Source organism: Capricornis sumatraensis, chromosome 8 (genome assembly GCF_032405125.1).
Source record: "Capricornis sumatraensis isolate serow.1 chromosome 8, serow.2, whole genome shotgun sequence".
Classification (NCBI taxonomy): Eukaryota; Metazoa; Chordata; class Mammalia; order Artiodactyla; family Bovidae; genus Capricornis; species Capricornis sumatraensis.
The window spans coordinates 97146863-97163887 of record NC_091076.1 but is presented as its reverse complement, the minus strand read 5'-3'; the positions used below and the strand labels follow the sequence as shown (position 1 = coordinate 97163887).

At 42.8% G+C, this 17025-nt stretch overlaps 1 protein-coding gene across 1 annotated transcript in view; it reads left to right on the top strand.

Annotated features, from left to right (window-relative positions):
- The window catches only part of MARCHF10 (membrane associated ring-CH-type finger 10), an 89797-nt gene that overhangs the window by 29508 nt on the left and 43264 nt on the right, over positions 1–17025 (top strand). Inside the window, exon 3 of the mRNA XM_068978969.1 lies at positions 11820–11991. Coding sequence (XP_068835070.1) covers positions 11820–11991 — 172 coding nt within the window. The remainder of the gene's footprint in view (positions 1–11819; positions 11992–17025) is intronic.

Genomic DNA, 17025 nt, shown 5'->3' with positions numbered 1-17025 from the left:
TGTTTTGTTTCCATGCCTCTCTGGCAAAATCCTGCTCATCCATGGTCTCTGGGTCTGTACCCAGGCTGCTGAAAACTGCACCGCCCTCCCCTCGTTGCCATCCAGTCATCAACGTCTCCACCTCTGCTCCGGAGCCCACCTCCTAGCTCTCTCCTCACTTCCATTCCTGCACCTCCCAACTCTGTACCAGAGCCTTCCCATCTGTGTTTAATCATGACCTAAGCTCTCGGGGCTTCCCTGGTGGCTCAGATGGTAAAGAATCTGCCTGCAATGTGGGAGACCTGGGTTCGATCCCTGGGTCAGGAAGATCCTCTGGAGAAGGAAATGGCAACCCACTCCAGTATTCTTGCCTGGGAAATCCCATGAACAGAGGAGCCTGGAGGGCTACAGTCCAGGGGGGGTCACAAAGAGTTGGACACAACCGAGCAACTAACACTAAGCTCTCCTGTCTAAAACTTTAGCAGAACAGACCTTGCTTGAGTCCACATCCCCTCCGCTTATTTCTTCTCCCTCACAGTCAAGGTTCTTAGAAGAATCATTTACTCTGATTGACTCCGTTTCCCCACCTCTTACTCACAATGCAACCCACTCCAACCTGGCTGCCACGCACATCGTTCCACAGAAATGGCTCTTGGTCAGATGCCTCCCACGTCTATGGTGCAGAAGGCCTCCTGTGGTCCTCACTGTGCTCGACCTCTCGGCAGCTCTGACTCACCTGGCCACTCCACACTCCTTGAAATGCGGTGTCCCTGAGCTTCTACGAAGCCACAGTCTCCTGATTCTCTCCTGGCTTCTCCTGCTCCTCCTTTCTCCAGTCCTGGGATTCCTCCAGGCTTGCTTCTCTTCTCACTCTACACCTGGGAGTAAATCCTGGTTTTCTGTCACAGGCTTCTTAGGCAATAATGATGACTTCTTTGCCTCTTCTTCTCACAATAATATTTTGAAATGCATAAAATAAGATGCACTTCCTATTCACAATGTAATCCACTTCACTCTGGTTGCCCATCAGCAGGCCCAGTGCTAAAGTTCCCAGCCTGGCCCTTTGTTCTTTTTTTTCCCTCCTGGCTGCACCACACAGCATGTAAGATCTTAGTTCACCAACCAGGGATCGAACTCATGACCCCTGCGGTAGAAATGTAGAGTCATAACCACTGGACCACCAGGGAAGTCCCCATCAGCTCTGTAAGGGCAGTCTTTGAGTCCTTCTTCTCATAGTCCCGACATAAGTAGCTATGTTGCCTTTTCCATCAGAGGGTCCCTGTTAGTGTAACTGTATGCTCATCCTAAAGCACCAAGTGTAAGATATTTCTTGTAAAATTTATCTTACATTGACTTTACTGAGTTGATCACTGATCTCTCATTGTTACCTGATGATATTATGAAGACAAAGGTTGTTTTTTAATATTTATTTATTTATTTGGCTGTGTCGGGTCTAACTTACTGATCTTTGTTGCGTCGTGAGGGATCCTTCATTGTGGCATACTCACGGACTTCTGTAGTTGCAGGGTGCGGGCTTAGTTGCTCTGTGGCCTGTGGAATCTGCCCAGACCAGGGATTGAACTTGTGTCCCCTGACTTGGAAGGTAGATTCTTAACCACTGGACCACCAAAGAAGTCCCGGCCAAGATTTTTTAATCTAAAGAAACGAATGTCTATGATGAACCATACGTTAGAAGACCAGCAGCATTTTCCCAAAGTACCTCGTTTATCCCAGCTGCCCTGAAAACACCTGTACTTCTCCATCTATAGCGCCACTCTCCCTTTCCCTCCAGCATTTTACCAAGAGCTTCTAAACATACGGAAAAGCTGACAGAAGTGTACTATGAATATCCACATCCCCACCACCTAGATACTACAGTGTTGACACTTTGCTGTACTTGCTTTATCACGTATCTAGCCCCTTATCCATCCATTGAGCCATCTTGTGTTCTGGTGCATTTCAAAGTAAGTTGCAAACATCAGTGCTCTACCTACTTCCCCCTGGAAAAAACTTCAGCGTAAGATGTTATGGAAAAACCCAAACGAACTTTTTGGCCAACCCAATACATCATTCTGGAGAAGGGAATGGCAACCCACTCCAGTATTCTTGCCTGGAGAGTTCCATGGACAGAAGAGCCTGGTGGGCTGCCGTCTATGGGGTCACAAAGAGTCAGACACGACTGAACGACTAAACACATACATACATCATTGCTGCTGCTGCTGCTGAGTCGCTTCAGTCGTGTCCAACTCTGTGCGACCCCGTAGATGGCAGCCCACCAGGCTCCCCCGTCCCTGGGATTCTCCAGGCAAGAACACTTGGAGTGGGTTGCCATTTCCTTCTCCAATGCATGAAAGTAAAGTCGCTCAGTCGTGTCCGACTCTTAGCGACCCCATGGATTGCGGCCCACCAGGCTCCTCCATCCATGGGATTTTCCAGGCAAGAGTGCTGGAGTGGGGTGCCATTGCCTTCTCCGACATACATCGTTAGCTAGAGTTGAATATTTGTTTACGGTTTTTGTGATTTGATTTGTTCTATTTTTTTCCTATTTTTAAATTTTAGAGGTAAAAATTACCTCCAGTGACTTATACAGATATTAAGAGTAGTATTTCATGAGTTTTGATAAATGCTTGTAACCATATAACCTGACCCCCACTGAGTTTCCATTATCCCATGCCCCTTCCCAGTCAATTCCCGCCCCATCCCTCTCAGAGGCAACCACTATTCTGCATGTTTTCACCATAAATTAGTTTTGCCTTTTCCCATTTTTTTACACTCTTTTCAGTTTAGCTTTTAAGTCATTTCAGACCCTTTTTAGAAATAGGTGGAATATAGATTCTAAACAAATGAGCTAAAATAAATGAACCTACTCAATAATTAAATTAAAATTACATACAAGTTACAAATTACAGTATTTTCCCAAGATGACAAAGACTCTTTCTAAAAGATAATATGTAGTTGGAGAATACTTGTAGAATCTGGCATGTACATCTGGAAATGTAAATTAATACATCATTTCTGGAGGACAGTTTGGGAACGAAAATTTGTAAATCTTTGTGATACTGTTAATCTACCAATATAAATTCCCAATTCAGGAATAAAGAAATAATTGATGATGTGCATAAATATATAAGAATATTCATCATAGCATCATTTACCACAGAAGAAGTTGGAAGCAACCTAAATGACCAACAGAAATAATTATGACAGAGCCATACAATGTGAATATATTATAACGACAGAGAGAGCTGTTAAGAAAGAATAAACTTTACTCAGTGGGTTTGTTAGAGTAACATTTGTATTGTGATTCTGAAATTATTTCATGTGTATTGCAGAGTAAAAAATTAATAAATGTTTTAATATAACTGAGGAAGAAAGATTTTAAATATGAGAGAGAAAATAAAAGAAAGGAAGGGAAAACCCCATAAAATATTTAATTTTAACTTGAAATATTTCTATGAGCTTATGATTTTTTAAATACATATTTCTAATTAATTCCAGTGAAAAGACTTAGGAACACTGTCTCTCTATTTGCAATAAATGCACATAGCAAGCAGATATTGATTTCTAAATAGCTCTCTAAACTAGAAGGAGCTAGAGCTTACTGGGAAAACAACTGATTCTAGGTCTGAGCCAGGTAAAGTACAAGGTTAGGCTATGAAATTTTACTGTACCAGAAAGCGAAGAAGTGCTCAGGGACTCAAGTCAACAGCAGACTAGAATGAATTCCCATTCACCACTTCTTGAGCCTCAAAAAATGTGATGAGATAATTAAATAAAATATGCCCGTGAGACCACAATGATGATAACAAGCAAGTAAACACAAACAAGTAAACAAACAAGAAGGGAGGAAAGGAAAGTTCTTTAGAGAAGAATACCAGCTAATAATTGTAGACGAAATGATAGGAAAATCATCATTTTGCTACTATGATATAACTATCAATTCAGTCAAAGCACATCAAAAGATGCTAAAATTATTGAATAAAATGTGTAATTAATAGGCTATTTAGTGTCAAAGAATCATCCCATAGATTACCTACTAATTACAAAAGGGAAACGTGCACTTTTATATTAAAAAATAATATAGAAAAAATCTAACAGTCAGACACCTAGCAGTCAGCTCCTTACCCTAGAGACCAAACAGTGTTGTTTTGTGCTGAGGTGATGGATACCACCACCTGTGCAATATTCTTACCCAAAATGATTAACCCCCAATTTTATTATGAGAAAGCTTGCAAATCCAAAACACACAACCTTCTATGAGGCTGAGACTTTTCAAACAGTAAAAATCACGGAAAGGCAAAAAGGGCCGAGAACTAGAGAGACATAGCAAGTGCATGCAACTGTCGTATCTTCACTGGACGGTAGATCGAAACAGGCACTCTGGTGACAGTTCGGTTCAAATATGCTCTACATATTAGGTGATGTTATGAAGCTGTTAAATTCTCTTGGGTCGGATAACAGTATTGTGGCTTTGTAGGAGAACGGCTATTTTGATAGGAGATGCATGTTGAAGTATTTAGGGGTAAGAGTATCATGAAGTCCAGTCACTTTTAAATTGTTTAGAAAAAGAATATATATATTAATTATATATATATATATAGAGAGAGAAAGCAAATTGGCAAGGAGAAGGGTAATGGATGTTATTTCTATTATTCTTTCAACTTCTCCATAGATCTGAAATTTTTAAAAATAAGGTTGAAAAAATTGTAGAAAGGTATCTATGGATACAATGTATTGTTAAGTGACAATGTAAAGTATGGTTCAGTTCTATTTCTGTGAAAAGAAACATTTATGCGGATACATAAACATATGTGTAGGGTAATGTTAGCTGCTATAACAAAGGGACCAAAAATGTGACGACTCAGTCAAGACAGAGGTTTTTCTCTTACACATATGATGGCCCAGGGTGGCTGAACCAGATCAGAAGGCATCTCTCCTCCACTAGGACTCACAGGGATTCAGGCCTGTGATGTTTCTGTTTAACACATGCCTTTCCAGCTGAGGTGCAGGGCCAGAGATGATGTCTGAAGCAGGCTGTACACATCACTCCCGCTCCCACCCCATCAGGGAGCCTTTCCTCCCAGGGCAACACCTTGTTGCAGGGGAAACTGAGTCACTGAGTTTGGGGTGGGCGGCACATCCCAGCTGCGGCTCTCATCGCTTGAGCAGGGATTTCAGTAGAAAGCTAGCAGTCTCCAACAGAGTCATTAAAAAGGGCTCTGAAACAACACAGACCAAGCGATTTGCAGTTTTTATTCCAAGGTTAATGGAGCTTTGAATGCTTTAAAATTTCTCTCTTTGTCTTTAGTTTTCCATTATGAACATGCATTTTTCTTGCAATAAAGAAAAGACTTACATTTTATGAAAATAAGCCATTGAAACTACAAAAACATCATTTCACTGGCAAATTGGCTGGATGCTTCATTTTTTTCCTCCCTGAAAGAAACATACAAGCTAATCTTAAAGACCACAAATACCACATTAAAATGACAGCTTTCAACTCAGAAACCTTCAGTTGGACCCTATTCTCCAATGCATTGATTCTCCATCCTTTGCTTGAATCTCAGAGACCCCCACGATGTGTGGGGGACTGTGCCAGCCAGCTGTATTTCTTACCTCCCTTCCCCACGCCCTCCGTTCTGGCCACGTGCCTCACTGAGAATCACACCTTGTGTGTCACTCCATCCACACCTTGGCTTCTGTGCTGATTCCAGCCAAAGCCGGTTCCTATCAGTCTTTCATAGCAAATACCACCTAGAAAATACCACCTCCTCCATGAAGCATCCCTTAGCTTCTCGTTTTTTTCTTTTTTTGCTGCGAATGCCTCTGAAATTTAGAATCGGTACCACCCAATTTATACTTAAGTAAACATAGTTTCGCTAGTATGGCTAGTATTGCGCCTCTCCCATTGCGAGCATAGGCTTCCCAAATGGAGCAGTGGGAAAGAACCCACCGGCCAATGCAAGAGATGGAAGAGATGCAGGTTCAGTCCCTGGGTTGGGAAGATCCCCTGGAGGAGGAAATAGCAACCTACTCCAGTATTCTTGCCTGGGAGATCCCATGGGCTGAAGAGCCTGGCAGTCCATGGAGTTGCAAAGAGCTGGACATGACTGAGCACGCCCACACTGCAAGCGCCTTACTTGTATGTGAGGGCTGAAGACACAGTAGGTACATATGATGCTTTTCAATTAGGTGTTTTATGACTTATTGTTTCGAGTAGGAGGTATTTTCATGGATGACCTCCACTTAAAGGCCATCTTTCACGTTCTTCAGATGCTCCTCTCACAGAGGGCAGTCTCAGTGTGCTACACAACACTATACCGGAGTGTTCAAATTTTTAAAATCCAACAATTTCCTGGCCACATGCCACTTCCTCACTCACTGCCCACCACACAGAACTCCATCTCAGAAAATGCTACATTTGCTTGTCCCCCAAGCATGAACATGTATGGTTACCACCCATGTAAACCAACCATGATTTCTGAAGCACATGAGGGATTCAGTTGGGTTTAAGGAATACTAGCAAGTGTCATAAAACAGGTCATGTTTGCCATTTCAGTAGCTTGCAAAGCTTTCAGCCAGAGGCCCTTCCCCAGGGGGATGTCTCGTAAATAAGAAGCAGGTTCTACTAAAGACCCACAATGCCTCTCCTTCAGACAGCAGCCCCAAAGGTGATCAAAGATTTTGAGGACGTTAACCCCATTCCAACTTGCTAGCATGAGAATCAGAGAAAAGATGGCAGACAGGAGCATTTTCTCTATAGCTGTCATTGGTAGAGACAACGGCTCATGAAATTCAGGTACATGACAGCCCAGCTGACTCCCAAAAGCTTCTCCTGCTGAGTCTGATCTCATCCAACCCCACCTGGCAGCCACGTCTTCAGGTGGGAGACACAAACGGGGTGAAGAAGCGGTGGGATTTAGGTGAGTGGTATCCAAGTCCAAATCCCACTCCCGCAAAATTACTAATCTGTTCTTTACTGTTGTTCAAGTTTACAATCCTGGTAAGCAATTTCAAAATCGTCTTGCACATGGGAAGAACTTTGCTGCCTTTGGTGGTGGTTTAGCTATTAAGTCGTGTCCGACTCTTACGACCCCATGGACTATAGCCCACTGGGGTCCTCTGTCCATGAGATTTTCCAGGAAAGAATACTGAAGTGAGTTGCTATTCCCTTCTCCAGGGGATCTTCGCAACCCAGGGATTGCTGCCCTGACAGTTTTCTGCCCACCCCACCCCCACCCCGGAAAAGAAAACATTTAGCCAGCTTTATGAGACTGCATAGAACCTGCTAACTTTATATTTCTTGAACTCATAAAGGTACCCATCCTGTCCTGAATGCTATTGGGTTGGCCAAAAAGTTCATCTGGGGTTTCCCATATGACGTAATAGAAAAACCGGAATGCACTTCTTGGCCAGTGCTATATTTATGCAAGCTGCCCTCAATTTTCAAAGGCAGTTTTTGTGTTTGAGGCACAGTAGGAACGTGGACTTTGAGGACAACACTCGGAAGGCACACGTTTGCACCCACAGTCCCCTGGCCACCCTTCCCGTGTCGTTACTGTTTGAGTGTCAGGTTTCACAACCTTGATCCTTCTCTTTCACCATCTCATGAGAATGCTTTATTTCAAATTTAACAAGCACACTGGCTTTCTCTGGCACCAGCCTGACACTGCTCTTTGCCTGTTTTCTTATTCACAGCAAGTCATGTCCTGATCTCTACACTAGGTCATAAGATCCGCTCAGCTCAGCCTTCCATCCATCACGTGACACGTGGCTGCAGTGGGATTTGCACACACCAGTCAGAATTCAGCAACGGGAGGGAGGGAGGGAGGAGGCGGCATACCAGTTGAGAACCAGCTCCTTAGGTCTTGGAAATGAGCCATCAGGCAAGAGCTGGAAAATGACTTGATCCTTTCTGTTCCTGACGACTTCTGTCTCCCTGCCCTTCTGATCATCTCTGTTCAATGTCACCCTGCCGTTTCAGACTCAACATCAGTAGGTCCTTGTCTAAAGATCTAGTCACTCTCACATCCCTGGGAAAATGTATCCCACTTCCCAATTCTTGGGTCTCCACCTTCCAGAAGGTCTAACCAGAACCATTATAATGTTTCAAAATCCTACTTCAGTGCCCAGCGCCACATACATACCCTAAGGTAAATTCCGTCTTTTTCCTGTATGAGTTTTTCTCTGAACTTTTCTTTTTTTTAATTGGTTTGATTAAATTTTTTTGTATTATTTATGTATTTGGCTGTGATGGGTCTTAGTTGCAGCATGTGAGCTCTAGTTCTCTGACCAGGGATTGAACCCAGGCCCCTAGCATTGGGAGCATGGCATCTTAGCCACTGATCACCAGGGAAGCCCCTTTCTGAACTTTTGAGAGATTCTAGCTCTTAACTTTATTATGGACAATGCCCAAAGAGCAAGCTGGGGAATCTTTGAAAAATGTTAATTACAAAAATCCTAATACCCTATATACAAATTAATTTCAATAATAGTTTCTTTAGTTAACATGGCTCTCTTAGGACTCTGTTCAGACTACCAAGAGAGAATCTAATGTCTGCACATGTATTATATAGTCTAGGCTTTCCAGTTTTGTTTGTTTGTGTTTCATGTTTCAGGCTTTGATTTTGAAAGACAGAGCTAGTTTCCTTCCTCTTAAAGGAATAGCAATGTGGTGTTGCCTCCACCTCCATGTGACATTTCAACATAGGAACATAAGGGAGAAGAAATGAAAATTGTAATTGCTCTTTAAACTTGCAAGAGGAGGAGACACTGTTTTAAAATCAGCTTTAAATCAGTATAATTTAATTATTATCATCTGATAATCTTTAAATGTTAAATATTTTCCATTAGAGCTTTATTGTCTGAAAGGGAAATTGTACCATATTTTCCTTAAGGCTAGATAAATGTCAACTGGCTACTTATGTCACAATCATAAATTATACAGCCTTTGGAAGAAATCAAGAGTCGAGTGTAGGACTTGCCCCACCTTGCTGTCCATTGCTCTTTGAAATACATGAAAACCCACTAGAATTTCTCAGAGGGGCTTATGGTTTTGGTTTCAACAGCAAGCAGTTAATGTTCAGTAGTTAGCTAGTTAATTGTTTAAACGGCTTAACATGAACGGCTAATTTCAAAAGCCAACGCTTACACGGCACTTCCTCAGCGCCTGGCAGTGTTCTAAGTGCAACAAACATATCCTAACTCATTTCATCCTCACAGAACCACCTAAAGGAAGGCACTGTTGTTCACAGATGAGAAAACCTGAGAGGCAAAGAGATGAACTACCTAAAACTAACACTATGTCACACAGTCACTATGTGTAACAGCGAAGATTCACTCCCAGGATGCTGGGCTACAGAGTCTTATATATTAATATTACATTTTATTGCCAGAATGAGTTACTACAACTTCTTTCACCCAAGGCTCACCCTCCTTGGATAATGAAATGGGCTTTCAGGAGAGAGGATGCATGAGAATGGCTGAGTACGTGACAAGACCCAAATGAGGACACAAAATATTGAAGTGATTGGCTTAAGATGAGTCAATGGAGCAAGCAGGAAAAGACCCCCTGTAGTGCATTTATAAGTATTCTAGTTCTTTCCATTGTGGATTTAGTTTCCAGCTGACAAAACACTCACTTTCAGCTGTAATTTCTGGACCTAAGAGTGATTATCATACTCGTAATATGTATGACTGAGTTCCTTTGCTGTCCACCTGAAACTATCAGCTATATTCCAATGTAAAATAAAAAGTTAAAAAAAAAAAAAAAGAGGGATTCACAACTGGAAGTCAGGTTGATAGAACCAGGAACCAGAGAAAGATGTATTTGAAAGGCAAGTGCATGATTCCAAACATAATTTTCTTGTTGTTTGTTGCTTAATTGCTAAGTTGTGTCCAACTCTTTTAGGCATGGTTTAATTGGCCAAACTTTCTTTCACGTTTGGTACAAATGAAAGGGTGAAGGAAGGATAAACATGGCTTAACACCCCACCCAATTAAGAGTCTCTTCACCAACTCCTCTGGATTTACCACCACCTGGGGCAAGCAAAAATTCTCATTCTGGCTGAGGGTGATGGGGAGAGACCCATCAGTAGCAGTGGACACTATTAACTGCTCTTGATGCTGTAACCATGGATATTGGTCGTCTTAGCCCAGAACATCTTTCCTACCTTTCCACTGGCTGAAAATAGATGTGTGAGCAGGCTTCTCCATTCACTAATGTAAGTGTGTGGAAGTTTGGTCACATGCTCACTGATGTTCCTCTTGCCTATGACCGTCTTAGGCACCGTTATTAAAATCTGCCCACATTTCCTTCTCTGAGAATGGGAAGCCTATCTCATGCCCAGAAATGACCTCATGTTTCATCTTTGACATTTCAGAATCATCATCAAGGACTTCTACTAAATTCCAGATTCACAAGGGAAAAGGGAGAACAAGCAACTCATTATGTCCTTTCCTTCTTCTCGTCCCTTTATCTGAGGGTGGTCTGTTTTCTGAAAATGCAGAGAGAAACAATAATTATTTGTTGGAAGGCTGTCGCCAGGCTCTAAGTTACCAAACATGATTTATAATCCAGAGAAGAATGATCTGTCCACCTGTAGATTTGTACTGACTTCCCTATAGAAGACTGACAGGTGGGGGACTTTTCTGAGAGCTGAGTTTGTCTCACGTTGCACCCAATAATTCCTGAGTATTTTCCTGAGTCAGGTGGGTTGAAATGAAAATGCCACAACTGTCAGCGAGAACAGGGAGCAAGATCAATACAAAGTGGCACCACTGGAGAGGCGTGGGGGGCATTAATTTAGCACTCTGTGTCAACAGAGGAATACGTTTTCAGAGGACTTGCCAGTACAGACCATTGTGCAATGCAGGAGTATTCAGTGACCCTTTCCCTGGGAGGAGGGGAGGCAGTCCTTTGGTTTTATTTGCCATGGAGCACATCACCTAGCAAATCATATGAACACCAGGACCTAAGACCGTAAGGCAGGACTTAAATCACCTTCAAGACCAAGTTTCTCCTAATTATGTATGTTGTTTTCACTCTAAGTGTGGCAAAGTATGATAATTGCTCAGTCGTGTCCAATTCTCTTGCCATCCCTTGGACTATAGCCCGCCAGGCTCCTCTGTCCATGGAATTCTCAGGCAAGAATATTGGAGTGGGTAGCCATTCCTTTCTCCAGGGGATCTTCCCAACCCAGGGATCAAACCCAGGTCTCCTGCACTGCAGACAGATTTCACTGCATCTGTAAGGCTGTGTTAAGATATTCTGACACCACGTGAGTCATGATTTGTCCATGCATAGATTTATACTGACTTCTTTGCAGAAGACTGACAAGTAGAGTCTTTCTTAAAAGATTAATCTGTCTTTGTTACACCCGATAACTCAGAGTATTAAATGAGGTCTTATTTATTCAGTCCCAACACACGTCTCTAAATTTCCTTTTCATTGTCAACTATATGATTAACGTAAGGAATGGTTCTTCCTCACCCACTCTGGAGTAGTTCAAATAACAAATATCAAGAAGTTTAAATGCATGGATGCTTTCATATGCAGCTTTTAACATGAGCTGTTTACTGGTCATCCAATTACTTAAGGGTCAGGAATTCATTCTTTTCATAATGTCATACCAAATAGACTCATTAACTTTGTTATTATTTCTAAATTGCTACACCCAGTCCATGAAAATCTGACTAGTGAAAAGGGCACATTGAGCTGGCAGGACACTCCGATGTCTCTGCTGAGAGGTTGCTGCATTTGGCTTGTCTCTTTTTCCTCTGCCCAGCAAAGAGGACCTATTGATCACTGATACTCAGATCTGATCCTTCATTTTCGGTAGAGTTCTGGTGATGAGGATGCTCAAGCCGAACCAAGATTATCTGCCGCAAGTTCTGCTTGTAAGATCGATTCTAGACTTCCGGCAATTGACCAAACCTCAGTCAAGCAGAAACATAAGAGTACCATGACTCCCAAGAAATTAGAGAAAGCGGGCCCCAGCAAACCCCCTCCAGGTGAGTGGCAGGTTTATTGAAATTCACAAAATCTAAAAGGTGAGTGACAGTTTTCTATTTTGAAATTCACAAGCTTTTTTAAGTCTAGCATCACACCAAGGACAACAATCAGATAGGTGGTCTGACGACAGCCCAGTGTTTTTCATGTGGCTCATTCAGGTTTTGGAGGGTTTGATGATCTTCTGCTAGTGATCAGATTCATTTCGGAGAACATCAGGTTGAAGAGGTGTGAAGTAGGCAGAGTAAGGGTCTCCACTGCCCACGCATTCTGCCCACTCAATGCCTTTGTGTGGCACTGGCTTAGAATGGCTGCCCTTTCACCTTCGTCACCCTTCCAGGAAGATAAAGGCATTTGGCCCCAGGTATCAAGTTTTATGACTCAATACAGAGCATGAAGGGAAGCTTTCAAATGCATCTGAATGGCATAATTTACTGCCGAGAAAGAGAGTAATAAAGTTTTCTAGTTCTGTGGTTGTCCTCTCTGGGGGAAAAAGGGGGGGGGGGCTTGATAAATCCTCCCCTTTGTGCAATTTGGTAAATAATTCACTCTTTAGCTGCCTTTGAAGCAAAGACCCGTCCTCTGCTTCAGGCAGGAGCGACTCAATAGTATCCAGAGAGGGGATAAACGCAGCCGGAAGTTTAGAGTCCCTCAGGCTCATCTCCATTAGAGCCAACATCTGTAGGACAAACTTGATTCCTCTGGGGAACTGACGTGGAAGTTGGGATAGCCAGGCAGAAAGGGCCGTCTTCTGCTTGCAATGGAATGGAAACGATCCAGATTAACTGCCCAACAATTCGTAAACAGCATGCAATTTGCTTAAAAGCACAATGACTTTCTAATCCTAAATAGCTCCTGTTCTGCAACCACCCATCCAGTTAAGTCTGGATGCATTTTTAGACAATGGCAGCTCTCAGATTAACTAGGCATATTTTATAGCTTTAATGAAGTTGGGGAAAAAAAATTGACTTCTCAAATGATGTCCTTTCAGGCAAAGCCCCAATTCCTTTTCCTATTTAATTGGCCAAATTTTCTTTTACCTTTGGTGCTTTAAAAGCAAAAGGTACAATGAATGGGTGAAGGAAGGATAAACATGGGTTAACACCCCACCCAATTAAGAGTCTCTTCACCAACTGTTCTGGATTCACCACCACCTGGGGCAAGCAAAAATTCTAGTTCTGGCTGAGGGTGATGGGGAGAGACCCACCAGTAGCAGTGGACACTATTACCGCTCCTGACGCTGTAACCACAGATTTTGGTTGATGCTCTGTAACCCAGAGCATCCTTCCTACCTTTCCACTGGCTGAAAATAGATGTGTGAGCGGGCTTCTCCATTGTAATGTAAGTGTGTGGAAGAAGTTTGGTCTCCTGCTCACTGCTGTTCTTCTTGCCCATGACTGTCTTAGGCTCCATCATTAAAATTTGCCCACATCTCCTCTGAGAATGGAAAACCTATCTCATGCTTAGAAGTGACCTCATGTTTCTTCCTAGTTAACAACTGCTCATTTTGAAGTGTTTTAGAAGGAATTAGGTTTTTAATTCAACTGTTTAAGAATGAAATAGGGCAGATAAGATCACTCCTCAAATATTTCAAATACATGCTGTCATGGATCAAACTGAGGATGTCTTTTTAAAAACTGAATTTAAGTTTAAATAATGGAACTGTAGTCACTCGTTATAATTTTTAGCCTTCTTGCTAAAACTGGGTAGCCATTTGCATGCTGTGTTTTGTCCTTTGCAGAGATAAATCATTCAAATGGACAGTTTAGGCCCATTCCACGTTTAATTTGTCTGATTAACACAGATGTTCTTCCAACTGAGCGAACTCCATATGGAACTTACAACACTTACAGGGAAGGAAAATTAACTCACTTTCCATTCTATAAAACCTCAAATTTGAGGAATCACTAGACTGGAAACACCAAGGTATAGACAAGATAGCCAAGTTGGCAGAAGGATAATTATTTCACCAAATAAGAGATGTTACTTCCCAATGGCTCAGCAGGTAGAGAATCTGCCTGCCATGGAAGGAGATGGGTTTGATCCTTGGGTCAGAAGATCCCCTGGAGAAAGAAAGGGCAACCCAATCCAGTATTCTTGCCTGAAAAATCCCACAGACAGAGGAGCCTGGAGGGCTACAGTCCCAAGGGTCGCAAAGAGTTGGACACTATGAGTGACTAAGCAAGCAACACTTGGAGTAAAAGCCTTTAAAACCCACCTTGATTAAAAAAAAAAAAATCCACCAGCTTAAAAACAATACAATAAATAAATTTTAAAACAGCAGCTTTATTATCACATTATGGCTCTAGACTGTGTCCGAGCTCTATGCAACCATGAGCAGGACCACTGTGGCCCAGCCACCTAGGGAGCATAAAAACCCTGCTGATTGATGTTAGTTACTATAGCAAATTGGGTTAATCGGGCAAACTAAAGGTAGAGTCTTGGTGTGTTGGGATCCACTCGTTTCACGTGTGTAGTCTCACCCACTGAATTCCTTTATCAGTCCAGTGAAACGAGAGCCCATGGACAAGGCAAAACTTAAGCTGAGTTTATTCAGGCAAAGTTGAGGCCAGTGGTGGTGACAACTCAGAACATTCTGATAAATACCCTGCTGTAGTAGCAAAAAAGGTGTGGGGACCTAAAGTATCTAGGACACCTCCATCCAATTCGGTGGCTAAACTCACAGGCTCCTGCTTTCCTTCACCTCGTAGGGAAATAATTTTCTAAAGCATTTTGGGGGCCACCCAAAGATTGCGGCGAGTTACCAAAACTTGCCATGTCAGACCTGAGTTCTACGCAAAACTAATTCCATTAAGACAGTGGAATTCCTTTGCTCAATAGGCTAACATTCCATACTGTGTTATGCCACACTTTTCCTGGAAAAAATAATTCAGCTGGGGAATGTGGCTTGACTTATATGCAAACCTATGTAGTGATATTCCATTATAATCCTTATATGTGAAGTATCATCCGGAACCCCTAAACTGGCTATTTACAAGAGAGGAACCGCCAGTACCCGCTACTAATAGATTTATAGCCAAGAAGGTCTCCGATTTTCATTGTACTTCACACTCTGTCAGAAGGAATTCATGCATTTTAAATTCATTCATATATTCCATGGAACAGTTTCTAAATGAGTTGGCTTATGATTCTCCTTGTCCCCTATCTTCATGCAGTTGTGGGCAAGTGCTTTAGCGACAAAATGCTTGGATTAGCATCTGGGCCCTGTTTCTCATTTGCTGTGTCCCTCTGAGAAGTAACTTCTCTGTGCCTCAGTTTCCTCATCTGTAAAATGGCAGAGCCTGGGAGTCAGAACAGATCCTACCTGCTAGCATAGCCGTGAGGATTCAAAGATAAAATATATTCTCAACCATTAGAACAGCCTCCAGCACCATAATTCATATATGATAGCTCATGTATGATAGCTCAGTTGGTAAAGAATCTGCCTGCAATGCAGAAGACCCCAGTTTGATTCCTGGGTCAGGAAGATCCCCTAGAGAAGGGATAGGCTACCCACTCCAGTATTCTTGGGCTTCCCTTGTGGCTCAGCTGGTAAAGAATCTGCCTGCAAGGCGGGAGACCTGGGTTCGATCCCTGGGTTGGGAAGCTCCCCTGGAGACGGGAAAGGTTACCCACTCCAGTATTCTGGCCTGCAGAATTCCAGGGACTGTATAGTCCATGGCTTCACAAAGACTCAAACACAACTGAGTGACTTTCACTTTCACTTCACTAAGGTATCCTGCACACAAGAGCTTTATTCAATAAGCAGAATGGACTAGAAAATTTTGTATTGTCTTTATGATAACTCCTCCCCCCTCCTCAGTCTTCTCTCCCTTAGCAAAAATCAAGAGTTGTACTTTTAAACACCTAACACAAACAAAGGCACAGACATTTTTACCACACCCTAAATTTTTAAAGCAAAACACCAAATGGAAAAAGATGAACAATCAGAAAGCATTCATCAAGCCAGAGATTTGCTTTCCCTCCAAAAAGACATGAAAAACTCAGGCAGCGAGTCAAGACTTAGCTGGGTCTGACATGCAATCGATTCAGAAATCCTATTTCTTGATCAAGGTGAACATGGATGTCGAGTAAGAAATAAGCCTGGCCCAGTTAACATATTCTTCTTTCAGAAGCAGAGGGAGGAGGCTTGGGGATTAACCTTTACCAAAGGCCCAGTCTGTACCCAGGATCTGAGTCCTTCCATCGACCTGTATGAACCAGTGGGAAGCAGAGCAGACAGCAGGCCCATTGAGTGCACGGAGCTGTGGGGGCCACAGGCTCCTGGACTCCTGCCTGTTCCCAGAACACCTCCCAGCCCCATCCTGACTTGGACAGGAGCCACCTCTCCTTTCCAGGACATGTAGAGCCATCCAAAGGCCACTGTGCTGTGGGGGTCTGACACCCAGAGTCCTAAGACGCTCCTGACCCCGAGTGCCAGGCTCATAGGAAGTAAAAGCCCTCGCCTGCCCTCTCCTCTCACCCGGAGCCCCGGCACAGTCCCTCTCATTATGTGCCAGGAAAAGTGATCTGGATGGAGTCCGGTGAGCCTGCTTCCAAAATCTTGCCCTTTAAAACAGAGCCAAATGTTCTGATATTCTCCTCACTTCTTATTGAGTTCAGTGTTAGTCATTACCAGATACAGATTTGTAGGAGTAGCAAGACCTAGTCAGCCTAAGAGTGGGCTTATGATGGAGTCTGAAACTAAGAAAAAGCAGCAAACTCATATTTTAAAAGGTACACCTCTAAGACAACTGTGGTCTCTTTTGGATTGGGAAATAGTCACTTGAAGCGCAGCCAGGAAGAGAAATTTGAGGGCAAATCCCAAATCTTCATAACTTACCTGGCAAGTCAGTTCTGTTGAAGATTCCCTGAGAGGCCGTGATGAATGGGTTTCCAGGCAAGTCCAGCGGCGTCCAACAACTTTCCAAGCTGTCTGCCCAAGTTAGAAAACAACTGACATAGCAAATGCTCCTGTATTTATAGACTGAAGCCTAATTCTCAGTCCATGTATGGCCATGCTCCTAAATGAGGGG